At 32.9% G+C, this 14143-nt stretch overlaps 2 protein-coding genes across 2 annotated transcripts in view; one reads left to right on the top strand and one right to left on the bottom strand.

Moving 5' to 3' along the window:
• LOC110024702 (ABC transporter B family member 21-like) overlaps positions 1-6575 on the top strand; it is a 62091-nt gene extending 55516 nt beyond the window's left edge. Inside the window, 12 exon segments of the mRNA XM_020724814.1 lie at positions 1626-1680; positions 1761-1936; positions 2032-2253; positions 2352-2596; positions 2709-3234; positions 3315-3561; positions 3564-3587; positions 3712-4568; positions 4699-4959; positions 5322-5585; positions 5670-5963; positions 6178-6575. Coding sequence (XP_020580473.1) covers positions 1626-1680; positions 1761-1936; positions 2032-2253; positions 2352-2596; positions 2709-3234; positions 3315-3561; positions 3564-3587; positions 3712-4568; positions 4699-4959; positions 5322-5585; positions 5670-5963; positions 6178-6534 — 3528 coding nt within the window. The 3' untranslated portion in view covers positions 6535-6575.
• A 2122-nt stretch (positions 6576-8697) lies between these two features.
• On the bottom strand, positions 8698-10730 carry LOC110024705 (the record flags this gene model as incomplete). The annotated part of the gene is given in 2 exon segments (XM_020724818.1): positions 8698-9180; positions 10657-10730. Coding segments are annotated over 2 exon segments (327 nt in total), but the record flags the coding sequence as incomplete, so codon positions are not given.
• Positions 10731-14143: the final 3413 nt, after the last annotated feature.

Genomic DNA, 14143 nt, shown 5'->3' with positions numbered 1-14143 from the left:
CAATTGTTGTGAGATATGTACTTCCTGGCATAGAAATGAAAACGCAAAGAACACAAGCAAACACAGATCATTTACGTGGTTCGATCCAACTGGATCTACGTCCACGGGAGGAAATCAATCAAATATTTCACTAAGGCAAAAGAAATGAAGAATACATAGCTTATACATAGAGATGAGCCCTCATTTTCCTTCTATGGCCTCCCTCTCATGCGAGACCTTGATACAATGCCTCAAGGTGCTCTCCTCCTCTCTAGCTCTCTAGTTATTCTCTCCTCCTTCATGGTAGCTTAAGCTCTCTTCCCTTGCTCTTCTAAGCCTCACACCCTATCTATTTATAGAAGCAAGAGAGTGGTAGTAGGTGAGCAGTAGGTGAGCGGTACCACATTACAAAAGTGTCTTTTTACCTTAGTTCAATAATTGGGGGTCAATATAACACGAGTTGATGGAGATAGAGAGAGAGAGGTAGAAAAGGAATACCCACAAATGGAGAGGGAAAGCGAGAGAGATGAAACTATAAAGCTAAGTTCACATAATCATATTCATTTCGGACCAGATTTAGCTTATCCTCATTCAAGGTTATATTTGAATGGTATAGTTTACGACAACCTGAAACTAACAATGGAAAAAATCAATATAAATGCCAAATATATGACTAATTATCATACCTTAGAAAAACGGCCCCAATTGAATTAAAAAAGTATTGATTACACAGATTATCAGTTTCATATTAATTTTTAAAACAAAATCCTTATCATGCAATTAATATTATAAGAATGCATTGCCTTTTTTAATCAAATTTTCTTCTTATTGGATCAATTATTTTGCATTCTTCTTTTAATTTATCAGGACTGACCGACCTGATTTTTTCCTCCGAAAGTATCACTTTAGGTAGGGTAATTGAATTATAGCAAAGAATTTTTTTCACTTTGCTATAAAAAGTATGTGTTATTATGTGAGGTCTGATTGTGTTAATCAATTGTTCACTCTAAGCTCTTAGTTTTACCTATTAAGCTTAACGGTGAGTTTCTCATGGGATTCGGGGTCTTTTCTTCTGTATTGGGTTCGAGAGTGTTGCCCACGAAAAGTTTTTCTCCATACCCGGCATCCCAATGGCCAGACAACAATATTGCAATGCACGGTCCAAGTTTCAGTACTTACAAGCACGAGAGTGTCGAGACCAGCAACGCCCAGTCTAGATCCAGAAATCAAGCGTGTGACATTGCAACACTTTTGATGCAAGGCCTTAGCTTCCATTGAAGCGCCGCAACGCCATTTCAAAGCACCCTATAACGGAAATTAAGTAGTCCTTCGATAAAATTTTTAGTTTTTGTTAATAAGAGGGTATGCAATCTTTTATTTCCCCGGTTTAAGGAGAGGAGAAAAGCATTCTGAACTGTTTCAAAGTTTGGAGAGTTTGGAGTATGGTGTAATTTCTATAATGAGACATTAAATCTTTTGGTACGATGTGGTTCATGCCTTTTTCCTGTTCTTTAGTCTTTCCATATTAAACATTAAATTCTTTGTATTTTCTGTGCTTTTTCCTAGCGTTTTTTAGTTTATGTATTTCTATTCAAAATTTTATTTCGCATCTCTCACAACAGTTCATTATTCTGTTTATGCTACAGATAACTCTCGAGTATATCTATTTAGCAATTGGCTCAGGAGTGGCATCTTTTCTCCGTAAGTGAAATTACCATGTAATCACCTAATGGTATTTCTATGCATATATAGCTTATTACATGTGTTTTTATTTTCACCAGAGGTGGCATGCTGGATGGCTACTGGTGAGAGACAAGCAGCAAGAATAAGGAACTTGTACCTCAAAACTATATTAAGACAAGAAATAGCCTTCTTTGACAAGGAAATCAACACAGGAGAAGTTGTTGAAAGAATGTCAGGCGATACTGTTCTAATACAAGATGCCATGGGTGAGAAGGTACGTACAAATTAATATCAATACTCATCCATTTATAAACATAAAGTTTCAAGCTGCTGATACCAGGTGTTTTTCCTTTCTGAAATGTATATCAGGTCGGTAAATGCATTCAGCTAATGTCAACATTTTTTGGGAGTTTTATAGTAGCGTTTGTGCAAGGATGGCTTCTATCCCTCATGATGCTCTCTATAATTCCACTCTACATGATTTCTGGTGGAATAATGTCTACATTTCTATCAAAGATGGCATCGAAGGGCCAGACTGCCTATGGTGAAGCAGCAGTGGTCGTAGAGCAATCAATTGACTTAATCAGAACCGTAAGTAATGCACTCTTTACAAACATGTATGATAAATAAATATTTCAATGAACAAATACAACACTTGCAGTAATATTTACAGCTGTGTTCACTTTCAGGTAGCATCTTTCACTGGGGAGAAGCTTTCAGTGACGAAATACAGTAATGCACTAAGAAATGCCTATGCTTCCTGTGTTCGTGCAGGACTGGCTGCTGGACTGGGCATTGGCTCTCTTGTTCTCCTCATGTTCTGCGGGTACTCATGGGGTGTATGGAATGGGGCAAAGCTAATTTTAGACAAAAACAAAGGGTACACTGGTGCGAACGTCATTAACATTGTTTTTGCAATCCTGACTGGTTCCGCGTAAGTTTCTAGCATCTCAATGGCTACTCATTTATAAGTGTGTGTGTGTGTGAAAATATCAGAGAAATCAGCATGGTATACTGATGTTAATGGTGCAATCATATTGGTCCAGTTCTCTAGGTGAGGCATCTCCATGCTTTTCAGCATTGGCAGCAGGACAAGTTGCAGCATACAAAATTTTTAAAACGATCGACAGAAAACCAGAGATTGATGCTTATGATACAACTGGTAAGAAATTGAATGACATTCGAGGAGATATTGAATTCAGAGATATACATTTCAGCTACCCTGCAAGACCAGATGAACAGATATTTAGAGGATTCTCACTTTTAATTGAGAGCGGCACAACTGTAGCACTAGTTGGAGAGAGCGGGAGTGGCAAGTCCACAGTGATTAGCTTAATTGAAAGGTTTTACGACCCGCAAGCTGGTGAGGTTCTTATTGATGGAATAAATATTAAGGAGTTCCAGCTTATGTGGCTCAGGGGTAACATTGGGCTAGTGAGCCAGGAGCCTGTTCTTTTTGCCTCCAGTATTCAAGATAACATCTCTTACGGCAAGGATGATGCAACAACTGAAGAGATTAGACTTGCCGTTGAACTAGCTAATGCTTCAAAATTCATTGGCATGATGCCCGAGGTTGATCTTCACCTTCCAATACTATTATGTTGTTGTTTTAAATACACGAACGTCTAAATTCTTGAACTGGTGATCTACAGGGACTGGATACCATGGTCGGAGAGCATGGAATTCAACTATCTGGGGGCCAGAAACAAAGAATTGCGATTGCTCGAGCTATTCTAAAGAATCCAAAAATATTATTGCTTGATGAAGCAACTAGTGCTCTTGATGCAAAATCTGAAAGAATTGTACAGGAAGCATTGGATAAAGTCATGAAGAACCGTACGACTGTTGTAGTTGCTCATCGTTTGAGCACAGTGAGAAATGCGGAATCTATTGCTGTTATGTGTCGGGTTCCATTGTTGAAAAAGGTATAAATCCTGCCGGAGATACAGTCAGTAGATATTTACCAAATGTTGCTCGCTTTTAATAGTTTAGAAGCAGAGAACTACGTGTGGCTTTTGAGTATAATAAAATGTTATTTGTCTTGACTAGGTTCGCATGAGGAGCTTGTAAAGGATCCAAATGGCGCTTATAGCCAGCTTATTCGTATGCAGCAAATGAGAGAAAACTCCAATCTATTAACTCAACCTGCTAATGGCAAAGCAAAGTCTTACTCTGCTGATGGATCCAGCCGTTCTCGTCATCACTCCATTAGCGGACAATTTTCTTCAGGGCACAGCAGTCAATCCTACTCATTCTCCAGGGGACTGGGACTCTCTATTGAAAGTGCATCAGGGCACCAAAACGAACAGCAGAATCCAGAAAAACGAAAGGAAGTTCCTCTCAGTCGCCTTGCCAGCTTAAACAAGCCAGAGATCCCACTATTGCTGCTTGGTTCGTTATTTGCAATAGTTAGTGGGCTTGTCTTTCCAATTTTTGGATTATTACTATCCAGTGTTATAAAAAGTTTGTATCAACCTCCAAATAAGCTCATGAAGGAGACTGAATTTTGGTCCCTAATATTCCTATTATTCGGAATCATTTCTATGGTGGCAATTGCAGCAAGTTCATACTTCTTTGGAGTTGCTGGATCCAGATTGATAAGAAGGATTAGATTGATGACATTTGAAAAGATTGTTAACATGGAGATAGCATGGTTTGATGATCCTGAGAACTCCACCGGAGCAATTGGTGCAAGATTGTCATCAGATGCAGCTACGGTTAGAAGTCTGGTTGGAGATGCCCTCTCACTGATTGTTAAGAATATCACCACCATAATTGCTGGTTTGGCAATTGCTTTTAATGCCAATTGGCAACTCTCTCTTATCTTTTTGGCAATGATACCCCTCCTTGGTCTCACTGGATTTATCCAAATGAAGTCCATGAAGGGATTTAAAAATGAAGCAAAGGTGTGTCTCTATAGATTAGCATAAATTATTTATTTACATGTATGCAACATATTCGTACTGCAAACTTAACAATGAGTTTATGTGTGTGCTCGTGTATATTTTGTATATCTTAAAATTGCTGCATATCAAGTATGAGGGAGCAAGCCAAGTTTCTAATGAAGCCGTGGGAAACATAAGGACAGTTGCTTCATACTCTGCTGAAGGGAAGTTCATGGAACTGTACAAGAAAAAGTGTGAAGGGCCTATGAGAACAGGGATAAAAAAAGGAGTCATTAGTGGAATTGGATTTGGTGTTTCCAGTTCTTTGATCTTTTGTGTTTGTGCAACTAATTTTTTCGCTGCTTCAATCCTTCTTGATGATGGGAAGATAACATTTGACCAAGTGTTTATGGTATGTATGACTTCCAATTAAAAATATTAAAGCAGTATCTCATTTACATTCTTTTCTCAATACTGCCTTAATATATTAGGATTTATGTGAGAAAGATGCAGCAGCGCCATTGCAGCAGCGCCACGCAAGGATGATTTATTTGAATAGTAATATTTTCAAGTATGTGATGTGGATCAGAATTCATATCAGAAAATAAAAAATGAAATGTGTGTATATTGTCCATCTTCCAGCGAACATTTAAGAATTCTCTACTAGAACTAGAAGAGAAATGAAGAGAAATCTGGAAGATGCTATTGTGTATTCTCTCTAGCATTTTTTTGCTATTAATTTGTGTGCGCTAACTACATGCTTCAATATGCCAGGTATTCTTTGCCATAACATTGGCAGCCTTAGGAATTTCACAGTCAAGCAACCTAGTACCAGATTCTGGCAAGGCCAAGGCTGCAGCTACTTCTGTGTTTGCAGTTTTAGACCTCAAATCTAAAATTGACCCAAGTGAAAATTCTGGTGTGACTGCTGAAAAACTCAAAGGCCATATTATTTTCACTCATGTAAATTTCAGTTATCCCACAAGACCTGATGTTAAGATCTTTAAGGATTTATGCTTGTCTATTCAATCCGAAAAGGTAATTTTTTCTTTTCATAAGCCCCAAAGATGCTTGAATCGCCAAGCAATTATGAAGTTCTAACGGCTTCTCTTCTGCTGACAGACCTTAGCATTGGTGGGAGAGAGTGGATGTGGAAAATCAACAGCAATTGCACTATTGCAAAGATTTTATGACCCTAAGTCTGGCCATATACTTTTAGATGGAATTGAGCTTAAAAAGTATAATCTAAGGTGGTTGAGGCAGCAGATGGGTTTGGTGAGTCAAGAACCAGCAATGTTTAATGATACAGTTAGATCAAACATTTCATATGGGAAGGAAAAAGAAGCTACAGAAGTTGAGATACTTGCTGCTGCCAAGACAGCAAACGCTCATGAGTTCATTTGTAATTTACAGAAGGTTAGTTATTCATTCACCTATTCTGATCATATAGCCCTACTTCTTCTAAAGCATATCATTTATCAGCATGTGCTTAATAATGATTAGTCAGTCAAAAAAATTTTCAGTTTTTTAACACTAGCACTATCTAAATAATTCTGGTAAACTTCTACAATGAGGGAATTGATGCACAAATTATATCGAACACTTATCTATATTGGTAACTTTCATGTAGGGTTATGAAACCGTTGTGGGAGAGCGAGGAATCCAGCTATCTGGTGGTCAGAAACAAAGGGTAGCAATAGCTCGTGCTATAGTGAAAGATCCAAAGATTTTGCTCCTGGATGAGGCTACTAGTGCACTTGATGCAGAATCTGAAAGAATTGTTCAGGATGCGTTGGACCGAGTGGTGGTCAGTCGGACAACTGTGGTGATTGCTCATCGACTCACTACAATTATGAACGCTGATCTCATTGCTGTTGTTAAAAATGGGGTAATCATAGAGAAAGGAAAACATGATGAGCTGATTTGTTTAAAGGATGGAGCTTATGCTTCTTTGGTAGCTTTATATTCAAGTGCAAACACCTCATAAGTTGTTCTCAGTTTTCTTAATGATTTTGATAAATAAAAAGTTTCACGTCCATTATTTGTCGAATTACCACAAAAAAAATTGGTTATCTGTGTAAAATATTGGCATTGAAGTAACTACTTCTAAGGATAGGGGTGCATTTTCTACGGAAAATTAATTTAGAGCCTTCTATTAATAGGTATCTATATTGTTCCGTGATAGAGTCATAATTGTGGATCAATAGAGTGTGATGTAAACTTTGGATTGATTATGCTCATAAGCAGTCAAATAAGATGTGAATGGGTTGTGAAGAGTTCATCAAGTAGGGAGGATTAAGTGATAGAAACCTTGACAGACCATTTGTTGGATTGCCATTGAGGTTTTTTTGGTGGCTTCTAATTCATTTTTGTTGGCACAAAGCTCTTAGATAACAGAAGGTGATCATGGAAATAGAATGAATCGAATAGAGTTGAAAGCTTTTACTAAAGGTAAGCTTAGATTTATGATAAATAATGTCACTTAAAATGCAGAGAAGATGGATAAAATCATAAAATCATCACCTTTATAGGCATGTGAAGAGGAGAAATTGTTGTGAAAACCCGAGGATTTGTTTTTGGATTGCAAATAGGACATACACAAAGGTAAGAAATTCAATTGCTATGACTAAAGGAAGTGATAGGCAATAGATAGGATTCTTAGCCCTGAAAACAAAATTTTGAGATTAAGGGGTGTAGTTGTTGTGGACAAGAAAAAGATGATTGACAGTCATCAATGGTAATTTCTTTTAGACACTATTACTGGAATATCTATAAATAGCAGTAATGGGAAGACTAATATAAGAGAACATAGGTTTAAGGACATAATCTATTTATATTTCATCATATCAATGAAAACTATTTTTAGAAATACAAAAAAAATCAAGACTTGTAAGCTACCTCTTGGCCTCTAATATTTATAAATTATTTTAAATAAATAACTTATAACAATCTAATAATTTATTTTTTATATTTGTTATTCCTAACAAAAATAACTTTCTTTTAGAATGAATAAAGTGTGGCAAGCAATCCAAGCACTGCAAAAATCCATGTTGTATAAGTGGAGAGACATTTGCTTGCAAAAAGCCACCCCTCAATGATCAAGTTCCAAAGAATTTCCTTAATTATCACTTCGTGTTTTTTTGAGAACTCGATTGGTAAATTCTTCATTCAATGCTAGAATAAGATTTGAAAATCCTCAGTTACATTTATTTTTACTATATATGAAAAAAATAGTGCACATAAGGCTCTAAATTGATTTCATGCATCATTACTCAAGCTATGTATAATTTTAAACTAGCCAATGCTTATCATGATTACTAGTCAATCAATAAATTTAAATAATCTGACTTATGAATTAAACCATTCATTGCTAATCATTGATCTACTCTGCCATGATGCAGTTGTCAATCACGAATGTATACGTGTAGAAGAAGTAGTATACAAATTATGGCTTTGTGTTTATATTGATTGCACAAAGATTGAGTTAACTTTAATAATTATGATTTTCCAGTTTACTAATCTTGAGTTTAGTTTGAAATGTTGGATTTCTTTATGGATTTCTATGTTTCTAATATGGTTAATGGCTAATCTAACTAAGTCTTTGGGTTATCTGTAAAGAGATATAATTTTTTGAATTGGATTGTGTGATTCATCAATGTTCTTTCAGTGAATTTCCCTTCTCTAATATTGACAATTGCATACAATTAATGCTTACTATATTCTTAAACATTAAAAATGTTAGAGCATAATACTATCGTTAAATTGGTTTAAACCAAAAAAGTGTTCCTTGAATTCTAAAGTCTCATGTATTATTGCAATTTCCTAATGACAAAATTTATATTCTACTAAGTTATTGAATGTTAAATTACTAGTTCATATAACCTATGATCAATAGTCTTATATTACAAGAATTTTAAATTTTTCAAGTGTCTAATTCAAAGATAAATTAATTCAAAACGTTAACACACCAAAATGCAATAAATTTTTGAATAATCATAGAGAAATCTCATGGATTGAACACGAAAAGTTATATTACCAATGCAAAGAAGCATAGAAACTTAATTCATAAGTATTCCAAAAGAAACATAAGAGAATTCACTAAAAAATAAGAAAGGAAGGATAAAACTCGGATTCAAACACTTCTCACTCTAAGCCAACTCTCCTTCTAAAAAGTATTATTCCTCTTTATTTCATCTCAATTGTCTTAACACAAAGTAAAACTCACACTCATATGCACGTTCACTACGTGAGAAACTCTATAAGACCATATAAAAACATATACCCTATATACATTGAAGTCCCTCACTTTTAAGTCTTCTCCTTGCTCAAAACATCTCAGAATTGTGGAAATCGTCAAAAGGTAGGCTAGACACCTAGAACTCAAATGGTGGCATTGGATTTCCAAGTTAGGGTGGCTAGGTTCTTAGGCATGGTGTCAGGTTTCAGTTTCCTTTGCCTTTTGCACATGAAGTAGAAATGGATGGGGAACCCACGTGCCTGACCTTGACACCAACTTTCAGTCTTCTCTATTATTTCACCTGAGTACGGATCATCACTAGTGTTTAGCTGTCTAGCACAACATTGAGCTGCTTTAACTATCTTAGCCAAATTTCTCCATATCCTTTTATTCTTCCTATATGATGCATAAAACACAACGAATACACCAGATAAGTATTAAAATAATATATAAAAAGGGAAAAATAATATATAAATGTCACATAAATTTTATACAGTTAAAATTCCCCAAAACCTAAATATTAATTCCCCAAAATTAAATATTAATTGCTCTCAAAAAATTCAATACCTAAAGTTAGACTTTTTGAAAATTCTTGATAAAATGTTTCTTAGAAATGTAGTATTGTTTAATAAAGAAATAAATTAATTAATTAAATTACACAACTATCTTCTTAATATTAAATTTTATTAAAACCCCCTAATATCCCAAAATTACTTATTTTAATAAACTTTTATAAGATTAGCCTTAAATAAGTTATGTTGGTTTGATTAAAATAATATTAATCTTCAATTATATAAAATTTAAATTGTCTTATCGATCAAATAATATTAATTCATTTATTATTCTCTTAAATCCATTATTATGAATTTAGACTAAGGATACTTTTGATTTTTTTAACTTTTAGAAAGGGTGGTTGGTATCAATTTTTTTTTTAATTCAAACTTAATATCAAGCTTCTTCTTTATGGCTCTAAATTTTTATCTTTATAAACTTCTTTCTATTTGTCCTTATTCTTTTGATCATTTTTGTTTCTCTTTTCTTTTACCGAAGGTTGTTATACATGATTAAGCTTTCTATTATGATTTTGAATATCAAATCACTTTTAAGTAAAATTCTCAATTTCTTCATAACTCAATTCAAAAGATTTTAATTTAAGAGATGCAAACTAGAGTTAAATTATTTACTTGTATTAAATATTAAATTTTATATATTTAATGAATAAATTTTATATGTAGACTAATTTAATCTAAGTTTATAAGAATCCTTATATAAAAGAGTGATTAATTCTAATTAGAGGTAAGTTATTTGTGAGTTAAGAATAATTTTAAGTACTTAATGAAGATTAATGAGACTTTTAAATTTTTATTTATTTATTGTTAAATCATATTGCATATTAGTTATATCTACCCATTTCTTAATAGAATTCTATGATTTAGATATTTACCCTTGCTTTAAGCACAATTTTTTTTAAAATCCCTCCCCAAAACTTATTTTACTTTAATCACATGAAATTTTAAATTAGTGGGGGAAATGAAAGATATTGGATTGAACATGAATGTAAACATATGACAGAAAGTAAACACATGATGGTAAATACACACTAAACTAAAACATATATAATAAAAATAGAAGTGTACACTAAATTTGAGTAACATGCTCATTGCATGCAACCACATGGATCATAAGAATCATGGAGAGTAGCTATTGAAGTAAATACCTCATCTCACAAATCCAAGAAAATAAAATTCACATCATAGAAAAAATAGAAGCAAAGAAGTTCATAGCCTATCTCAACAATCTACAAAAATAACAACATAAAGTCTTATCACAATAACAAAAATATGCAGCAGAAGAAATGAAATTAGAATATACCAAAGAGTATGCTTCTTCATTATCAACATCAACATCTCCATCCTCCTCCTTATCATCCTCCTCCATTGGCATAGCTATATCACCATAGAAACAAAAAGGTGGAGCGTCAAAATATGGCTATTGTTTTGCCCTTAGTGCATTTGGTCATGTTAGATCTTCTCTGCTTGAGCAAAATTGCCCTGCACCTTGTAGTTGTGTTGATGTTGGTGCTCATCGATAGTGTAATCTAATCGTTAGCCCATGTCATTCTACCAACACTGAATGATTGTGACATCATCGCTAAGTGTGTCTAACCTCTTAGAAATTGATGTGAAGGAATAAGATGAAGAAGGTTAGGTTCGATAGGGGGCATGTAAGAGATGTCTCTCCTCTCTCAAAGAAAGTCCTCACATAAGTGCCAATAGTCTTCATTATCATGGCTCTATTAGGATTTAACTGCTCCCCTAGAGCTTCATATTTAATTCCCAGCATTCATGCATAAAGTAAAATAACAGAAAGATGCCTAAGGCTCATTGTCATCCCGCCATTTATGATATTTTAGATGGAGAGATTAAAAATACTCTCTATATCAATGGATGTTTCTTCTGTAGATAATAATTCAGAATAACTCTATCCCTAGTAATCTCACTTAAATTAGTATAAAAAAGGAGTTTTGTAGAAATGAAGTAATGTCAAGCCCCTGGCTCAACATTCAAATCAACAAGGAAAAGTTAATAAACTTATTATTATGAATGTGTCAACTACCATAGCAATCAATCAAAAAGGTAATTATTTCAATAAGAATAGAATAATAAAAAAAATCATGCCTCAAGAGGTCTATCCTAGATTTTTTGTTGTTTGTTTGTTATGATCCCGTGAACTGCATTTTGAATTGATGATTATTTTTATTAAAGTTATTACCAATGGGAGATTTTTATTTATGTTAAGTGAAGTCGGTCAATATCTCATTGTTTCGTCATCTCAGCACCACTCTTAGTTTTGAATTTACTTAGTTTAAGGAAGTTGTTAAACTTGGTTAGACCAGAGAACTCTTGTTAGCAACCATGGGCTAACACATCCAAGAAATCCTCGTAAATCCAAAGAGTGAATTTATTTATTTTTTATTATTTTTTATTATTACTATTATATATATATATATATATATATATATATACTCGTCTGTCTGCCTTTTTAAAGACATATCAAAGTCTTAGTTCACTAGAGCTCATAAAATCCCCCAAATCACTCGAGAAAGTGAATGTAGTTCTTAGGAACTCAATTATTATTATTTCCTATTATTAAATTCTAATTTTCTCTTTTCTTATAAATTTTAATCATTTTATAAATTTCTATAGATTGTTGATTGAGAATTTATGTAAAACAATTTTGGGGTATTGATAGAATTATTGTGGGATTTCGATGGAAAAATTGTGAAGTTTTGGTGGAAATTTTGATGGAAGTTTAGTGAAGATTTAGGTGAGTTGCTTGGATGGATATTAAGTGTAATTCTTGTGGAGCTTTGGTTGAAAGTTTATAGTAAATTTGATAGCTATTTAATGGAGTGTTAGATCGTCTGTCTGCCTTTTTAAAGACATATCAAAGTCTTAGTTCACTAGAGCTCATAAAATCCCCCAAATCACTCGAGAAAGTGAATGTAGTTCTTAGGAACTCAATTATTATTATTTCCTATTATTAAATTCTAATTTTCTCTTTTCTTATAAATTTTAATCATTTTATAAATTTCTATAGATTGTTGATTGAGAATTTATGTAAAACAATTTTGGGGTATTGATAGAATTATTGTGGGATTTCGATGGAAAAATTGTGAAGTTTTGGTGGAAATTTTGATGGAAGTTTAGTGAAGATTTAGGTGAGTTGCTTGGATGGATATTAAGTGTAATTCTTGTGGAGCTTTGGTTGAAAGTTTATAGTAAATTTGATAGCTATTTAATGGAGTGTTAGATGAATTGTTTGGATGAATATTTGATGGAGGTTTGGAGAAGATTCTATGCTTGGTATTGGAGGAAATTATGGATTGTTTTGGAGGATTTTTTATGAGGATTTAGTGAGGTTTTAAGTGAGTTAATTTCATGGTTTGATGAATGTTTTAAATAGAGCTCTGAATGAAGGTTTTAGTGAGTTTCGGACGAAGGTTTTGGGGTTTTTGGACGGAGTTTTTGAAGTTTTAGGTGAACATTTTTGTGGATATTTAAGTGGGGTTTGGATACAGATATTTAGTAGAGTTTCGCTAAGGATTTTGGTGGAATTTTCCTAGGAACATTGGTGGATTTTGGCTGGGGATTTTGGTTAGGGTTTTTGCAGAGGTTTAAGGAGGGTTTCATGAAGTTTAGATGAAGGCTTTGGTAGAGTTTTGAGTGGGCTTTGGTTAGTTATTTTCTTTTTTTTTTAGAATATAATATTTAAATTTTGTAGAGTTATATTTTCTTACCTTCTTTTTGGAATGTTACATTTTATGTATTTATTTATTTATTTATTTTTTTTTTTTGCAAATTCACATACAAACCATATATTTCTTATATATTTTAGTAGTTACCATTTAGAAGTCTTTTTTTTATATAAAACTACCCAATTTCATTTTCACATACAAATCATTCAATTTTTTAATATCACATATATATAATACTTAAAACTATATTTTTACGTAAAAAAAGACTTAAAATTTATTTATCAAAGCATAACGCTTTAAAATTTACTTTTACACACATAACATTTAATATTTCTAATATCACATAAATATAACATCTAATACTTTAAAATCATATACATGAAACTTTTAAAATTTTATTTTTCAAATAATTTATTATCCCATAAATAGAACTTAATTTTTTATTATCACATAAACAAAGCCTGCCTTTTTTTATTATCACATAAAATCTTACCACTTAATTTTTAAAAAGAGAAATATATTATGTATATGTTATATGTGAAAATTAACATTTAAGTTGTAAATATGTAATCTCATAAATATTTAAGTGTTCATTATGTAAATGCACATGAATTAAATGATATGTGCAAATTCATTCTCCAAATTATTTATTTATTTGTTTTTTTTATATATTATTTTTTTTAGGATGGCTCTTTACAAATTATTATTATATTTTTTTGTTTTGCTTTAATATAAAAATGTATTAAGCTTATATCCTCTTTCTCTCTTCTTTCCTCTTTTGTTTAAGTTTATGTTGTGCAGACGAGACCTGGGTTTTGGGTGGCAAAACATGTGAACATACGTGTTTTCTACACCATACAAAACCTAAGTTGCTAGAATGTGGATTCCTAAGGTTTGTAAGAATCTAGCACAAAAAGTTATATATAGAAGCATGTAAGTATAGAATTCAAGCAATGATCATATTAGTCTCATATGAATAGGTAACATGCATGCAATCATGGTAAGAGTGGAGCAAGGAGAAAAGTGGTGCACATGTAAAAATTAGAGTTAAGCGTATGATATGTAGATACATAGGAATTAAATGGCATGTATGTGAATTTT

This window comes from Phalaenopsis equestris, unplaced genomic scaffold, assembly GCF_001263595.1.
Source record: "Phalaenopsis equestris unplaced genomic scaffold, ASM126359v1 Scaffold000268, whole genome shotgun sequence".
NCBI lineage: Eukaryota > Viridiplantae > Streptophyta > Magnoliopsida > Asparagales > Orchidaceae > Phalaenopsis > Phalaenopsis equestris.
This window is presented reverse-complemented; position numbering and strand designations above follow the sequence as displayed.